The sequence below is a fragment of the Ovis aries genome, chromosome 17 (genome assembly GCF_016772045.2).
Source record: "Ovis aries strain OAR_USU_Benz2616 breed Rambouillet chromosome 17, ARS-UI_Ramb_v3.0, whole genome shotgun sequence".
NCBI lineage: Eukaryota > Metazoa > Chordata > Mammalia > Artiodactyla > Bovidae > Ovis > Ovis aries.
This window is the reverse complement of record NC_056070.1, coordinates 50,932,397-50,937,998: the sequence shown is the minus strand read 5'-3', so window position 1 is coordinate 50,937,998 and position 5,602 is coordinate 50,932,397. Positions and strand designations below refer to the sequence as shown.

Genomic DNA, 5,602 nt, shown 5'->3' with positions numbered 1-5,602 from the left:
CGATCCCCTGGAGTAGGAAATGACAACCCATGCCAGTGTTCTTGTCTGGAAAGTTGCATGACAAGAGACTGGCAGGCTTTAGTCCATGGTTAGCAGTCTGACACGACTGAGCAATGAGTACACACACACACTTAGGGACTGACGTGGGCTACCTTTGACTTTGTAAAACACCTGTGTAAACATTTTAACTATAAACAGTAAGAGGCAAATATACTAATTTTTCCCCCCTGAATAAGCTTATATGGAACTTTCACTTTCTACAACAATTTTAATGTTTGTATTAACCTGTACTTGTTTTTCAAAACTTTTCAAGTATTTACATTTGTGATTAACAATTTCCTTCATTAAACTTGACAGGAAGGAGCCACGTGTTCTTAAATGACTTCTCCAGTAAGCATCCCCACCCTGAAATACCCACAGCTTTATTAGACATATGCTTTACTGCTCCAGAGCGAAGACCCTTCCAACTGCAGTGCATACGTGTCTTGGTGAAATGACCCAGCCCCACCTTCTCGAGTGCTAACTAGCCATTGACACACTCACAGTTGAAGACAAAGAACTCATCATTCGATAACACTGATGGAATTGTGCAAAACCTGCCCCACAGAACAGCCATTTTCAAGATGCTATTGAAGTTTTTCCCCTAGTTATGACCACTCATTTCCAATGAGTAACACAACTATACAATAACTATTCACAGTGACTAAATGTGGTTACAGGTCTATTCACATATTGACCAGATTCACATAGTGACTAGATGTGTGAAGTACCATTATCCTTGTCATCTTGCTTCTTGACCTATGTATTCACTTTTATGGGTGAATCATGAAAATCCAATGAGATACACAGGCATTCATGACAAGTGAAAAACCGCAAGTAACGAATTTGCCTAAGATTTACAAATTTACCAAATGGCATTTCTTGTCCCCCATACCTAGGCCTTACTTAGCTCTCTCAGTGACACCTATTTTTCTCTGCACAGATGCTATATGTGGATGCCCTAAATATGGGCGTGGAAGGGAGAAATTGGAGTCAATTTGTTCTTTGGAGTAAACAACCTATTTAAACTCCTTCAGTGTGTGATTTCAGCAGTGCCTACCCACCAGCTCCTTCCAACTTTCAAAAACCTTGGCTCTCATCACTTAAAAAGCATACCAATAGCACCTGATTTTGAAGGTGGCAACAGCAACCCACTCCAGTACTCTTGCCTGGAAAATCCCATGGACAAAGGAGCCTGGTAGGCTGCAGTCCATGGGGTTGTGAAGTCAGGCACAACTGAGTGACTTCACTTTCACTTTTCACTTTCATGCACCGGAGAAGGAAATGGCAACCCACTCCAGTGTTCTTGCCTGGAGAATCCCAGGGATGGGGGAGCCTGGTGGGCTGCCGTCTCTGGGGTCGCACAGAGTCGGACACAACTGAAGTGATTTAGCAGCAGCAGCAGCACCTGATTTGATGTCACTACTGTAGAACACCAAGAGCCAACTGCTTCACCCACAATTAAGCTGTATAAAAATTCTTCATATAGTCATATAAAATTAAGGAATCTTGACAACTTTACTACAGCAAAAATGACAATAGCTTCAATTACTAAATCCCAAACTTTCTACATTAACTCTGAGACTATGCCACATCTTTTAAAAAAATCTGGTCAAATGATTATCTATGTACCTCAAGGTGACCTTGCAACTATGTACTGAAGGTGGTTTTTCTGCAGGCTCTCTTCCACCATTCCCACCCCTTTTAATAACCACCTCCCTGCTGGTATTCCAGAAACTTTCCCACTCTTAAGCACAACTCCCAAATGCAGTGCTTTTAAAAATCAGTAGCTTATAAGTAAAACTACATATGAGTGTACATTAGAATTCTAACTACGAACTCCAAATTTTCTATTTATACTCATTCACTACAGTTCTAATTAAGGCCACCTTTTCTTGACATTTCTTACCTCCAGGTTACTACTAACACATCTGCTGGAACAAAAACCTTGAACTTTTACCCACCCTTAACTAAATAAATAAATTACACTATTTGGGAATGCAACAACTTTATTGAGAGAAAAGTGCAATGTAATGTATCGAAAGCTTAAAAGGGAGAACTTAAAACACCTCCCCTCAAGCGCAGGACCAAGTGCAGAGTGGACTCTTTCTGGATGTTGTAGTCAGACAGGGTGCGCCCATCTTCCAGCTGCTTCCCGGCAAAGATCAGCCTCTGCTGGTCTGGGGGGATGCCCTCTTTGTCTTGGATCTTGGCCTTGACGTTCTCGATGGTGTCACTGGGCTCGACCTCCAGGGTGATGGTCTTGCCGGTCAAGGTCTTCACGAAGATCTGCATCCCACCTCTGAGGCGGAGGACCAGGTGCAGAGTGGACTCTTTCTGGATGTTGTAGTCAGACAGGGTGCGCCCATCTTCCAGCTGTTTCCCGGCAAAGATCAGCCTCTGCTGGTCTGGGGGGATGCCCTCTTTGTCTTGGATCTTGGCCTTGACGTTCTCGATGGTGTCACTGGGCTCGACCTCCAGGGTGATGGTCTTGCCGGTCAAGGTCTTCACGAAGATCTGCATCCCACCTCTGAGGCGGAGGACCAGGTGCAGAGTGGACTCCTTCTGGATGTTGTAGTCAGACAGGGTGCGCCCATCTTCCAGCTGTTTCCCAGCAAAGATCAGCCTCTGCTGGTCTGGGGGGATGCCCTCTTTGTCTTGGATCTTGGCCTTGACGTTCTCGATGGTGTCACTGGGCTCCACCTCCAGGGTGATGGTCTTGCCGGTCAAGGTCTTCACGAAGATCTGCATCCCACCTCTGAGGCGGAGGACCAGGTGCAGAGTGGACTCTTCTGGATGTTGTAGTCAGACAGGGTGCGCCCATCTTCCAGCTGCTTCCCAGCAAAGATCAGCCTCTGCTGGTCTGGGGGATGCCCTCTTTGTCTTGGATCTTGGCCTTGACGTTCTCGATGGTGTCACTGGGCTCCACCTCCAGGGTGATGGTCTTGCCGGTCAAGGTCTTCACGAAGATCTGCATCCCACCTCTAAGGCGGAGGACCAGGTGCAGAGTGGACTCTTTCTGGATGTTGTAGTCAGACAGGGTGCGCCCATCTTCCAGCTGCTTCCCAGCAAAGATCAGCCTCTGCTGGTCTGGAGGGATGCCCTCTTTGTCTTGGATCTTGGCCTTGACGTTCTCGATGGTGTCACTGGGCTCCACCTCCAGGGTGATGGTCTTGCCGGTCAAGGTCTTCACGAAGATCTGCATCCCACCTCTGAGGCGGAGGACCAGGTGCAGAGTGGACTCCTTCTGGATGTTGTAGTCAGACAGGGTGCGCCCGTCTTCCAGCTGTTTCCCGGCAAAGATCAGCCTCTGCTGGTCTGGGGGGATGCCCTCTTTGTCTTGGATCTTGGCCTTGACGTTCTCGATGGTGTCACTGGGCTCCACCTCCAGGGTGATGGTCTTGCCGGTCAAGGTCTTCACGAAGATCTGCATCCCACCTCTAAGGCGGAGGACCAGGTGCAGAGTGGACTCTTTCTGGATGTTGTAGTCAGACAGGGTGCGCCCATCTTCCAGCTGCTTCCCGGCAAAGATCAGCCTCTGCTGGTCTGGGGGGATGCCCTCTTTGTCTTGGATCTTGGCCTTGACGTTCTCGATGGTGTCACTGGGCTCCACCTCCAGGGTGATGGTCTTGCCGGTCAAGGTCTTCACGAAGATCTGCATCCCACCTCTGAGGCGGAGGACCAGGTGCAGAGTGGACTCTTCTGGATGTTGTAGTCAGACAGGGTGCGCCCATCTTCCAGCTGCTTCCCGGCAAAGATCAGCCTCTGCTGGTCTGGGGGATGCCCTCTTGTCTTGGATCTTGGCCTTGACGTTCTCGATGGTGTCACTGGGCTCCACCTCCAGGGTGATGGTCTTGCCGGTCAAGGTCTTCACAAAGATCTGCATCCCACCTCTGAGGCGGAGGACCAGGTGCAGAGTGGACTCCTTCTGGATGTTGTAGTCAGACAGGGTGCGCCCGTCTTCCAGCTGTTTCCCGGCAAAGATCAGCCTCTGCTGGTCTGGGGGGATGCCCTCTTTGTCTTGGATCTTGGCCTTGACGTTCTCGATGGTGTCACTGGGCTCCACCTCCAGGGTGATGGTCTTGCCAGTCAAGGTCTTCACGAAGATCTGCATCCCACCTCTAAGGCGGAGGACCAGGTGCAGAGTGGACTCTTTCTGGATGTTGTAGTCAGACAGGGTGCGCCCATCTTCCAGCTGTTTCCCGGCAAAGATCAGCCTCTGCTGGTCTGGGGGGATGCCCTCTTTGTCTTGGATCTTGGCCTTGACGTTCTCGATGGTGTCACTGGGCTCGACCTCCAGGGTGATGGTCTTGCCGGTCAAGGTCTTCACAAAGATCTGCATCCCACCTCTGAGGCGGAGGACCAGGTGCAGAGTGGACTCCTTCTGGATGTTGTAGTCAGACAGGGTGCGCCCATCTTCCAGCTGTTTCCCGGCAAAGATCAGCCTCTGCTGGTCTGGGGGGATGCCTTCTTTTTCTTGTATCTTCACCTTGACATTCTCGATGGTGTCACTGGGCTCCACCTCCAGGGTGATGGTTTTACCAGTGAGGGTCTTTACAAAGATCTGCATTGTCTGTTGGAACAAAAAAATAACACAAAAAAGAGCCCCACCATTTAGCAGTTAATTCACAGCTCAACCAACACCTTATGTTAAAAACTTCACTATTTACCAGCCAGACAACTAACTTGCCCAACAACTCACAAGCTTGACAAGCTCAAAAACAGAGTTTCAGGTACTTAAGAAAGAAAAGCAGGGAAGCCTGACCCAAGTCAATTCACGGGCCTCACTTATCCTCCCCCCTCACTGGATGTCTGTCCTTTGTCAACATTGCAGCGTCCACCCCAGGCCCAAACCCTGTGTCCCAAGACGAGTAAACACCTCCCCACATACGTGCCGGGAGACGGCCCCACCCTAGATTATGAGCCCACAAAAGGGCTGACGTCTTCTAACTGCAGGGGCCAGCGCGTCCCCTCCCCCATCACGGGCGTAGGACGGCTCAGTGGCGTCTGCAATTAATAGCCGGCCCCCGAAAGACAAGAAAGCTTGTCGTGCTGTAGCCCACAGGCTTGCAGAGTCGGAAACGACTGAGCGAATTAACACCACCACCGCGACAGGAAACCGAGTAGTCGCACCTGTCAAACCGTGACCTAATATTCGACTCCTTCACACACTACCCAACCCTCGTCCCACAGAAAGCTGGACCCCGCCGCCATGGAGACTTCATGAGCCTCTCGCGTTCACTTGACACTCACAGTCCCCTCCCTGCCCCCTATCCTCGCGTCCCACCTCAAAACCAGCTTCAGAGCCTGCCTTCTCCCACTGAGGGATCGGGAACGGCCGCCATTTTGCCGCGTTCCTACCCCTCAGGGCCACCCGGCTGCTCGCGCGCCAGAGGGAACTGTAGGCCCCGGATGCCCCTCGGCCCGCGGTGGCCGGTGAACCACCCGCGTCCCCAGCGGCTGCACGGCCGCAAGACCCCGAGGACCCCGCCTCACCAATTGGTGTTGGTGCCAGCAGCAAACAGAGAGAGATGAAGACTGAACTCCCGGTCCGGACGGAACT

The 5,602-nt window shown here is 50.8% G+C and overlaps 1 protein-coding gene across 1 annotated transcript; it reads right to left on the bottom strand.

Moving 5' to 3' along the window:
• Positions 1–2,030: 2,030 nt before the first annotated feature.
• UBC (ubiquitin C) lies at positions 2,031–5,602 on the bottom strand. The gene is given in 7 exon segments (XM_027956404.2): positions 2,031–2,141; positions 2,143–2,831; positions 2,834–2,908; positions 2,911–3,741; positions 3,744–3,826; positions 3,828–4,612; positions 5,536–5,602. Coding segments are annotated over 6 exon segments (2,487 nt in total). The 5' UTR covers positions 4,610–4,612; positions 5,536–5,602; the 3' UTR covers positions 2,031–2,114.